Source organism: Colobus angolensis, unplaced genomic scaffold (assembly GCF_000951035.1).
Source record: "Colobus angolensis palliatus isolate OR3802 unplaced genomic scaffold, Cang.pa_1.0 Scaffold109, whole genome shotgun sequence".
NCBI classification, from domain to species: domain Eukaryota; kingdom Metazoa; phylum Chordata; class Mammalia; order Primates; family Cercopithecidae; genus Colobus; species Colobus angolensis.
The window spans coordinates 35874-36444 of record NW_012111919.1 but is presented as its reverse complement, the minus strand read 5'-3'; the positions used below and the strand labels follow the sequence as shown (position 1 = coordinate 36444).

General features: G+C 70.1%; 1 protein-coding gene across 1 annotated transcript in view; it reads left to right on the top strand.

Annotated features, from left to right (window-relative positions):
• The window catches only part of NRBP1 (nuclear receptor binding protein 1), a 22846-nt gene that overhangs the window by 20747 nt on the left and 1528 nt on the right, over positions 1 to 571 (top strand). Inside the window, exon 8 of the mRNA XM_011951377.1 lies at positions 283 to 467. Coding sequence (XP_011806767.1) covers positions 283 to 467 — 185 coding nt within the window. The remainder of the gene's footprint in view (positions 1 to 282; positions 468 to 571) is intronic.

Below are 571 nucleotides of genomic sequence, written 5' to 3'. Positions count from 1 at the left end.
GCTGTTGGGACGGGAGGCGGGGCCCAGGTGGGAGGGGAACCCAGGACGGAGGCGGGGCCCAGGTTGGGGCGGGGCCGGGCCCAGGTAGAGCGGACTTGGGGCCCGCGGGGCGGACGGGATGAGGCGCTGCAGTCTGCGCTTTCGGTAACTTCCGGGACCTGGCATCTCGTCTCCTAACCCTGGGGCCACCCTTGGCCAGTCCTACGGCACGCGATTAATCGGCCAGGAGCCGTCTCTCCCCACCCCGCCCGACTCAACCCTGTCCTCACCCGTGCTTTGCAGACACCGCCCGGGGGCCCCGGCGGCTGATGCGAGTGGGCCTGGCGCTGATCCTGGTGGGCCACGTGAACCTGCTGCTGGGGGCCGTGCTGCAAGACACTGTCCTGCAGCACGTGGCCAATCCCCGCGGCGCTGTCACGCCAGAGTACACCGTGGCCAATGTCATCTCCGTCGGCTCGGGGCTGCTGGTGAGCGCGGCAGGCGGCCCGGGGCGGGGGTCGGGCGCCCAGAGAGCCCATCAAGCCAAAGGCTTTGTGTCTTCCACAGAGCGTTTCCGTGGGACTTGTGGCTC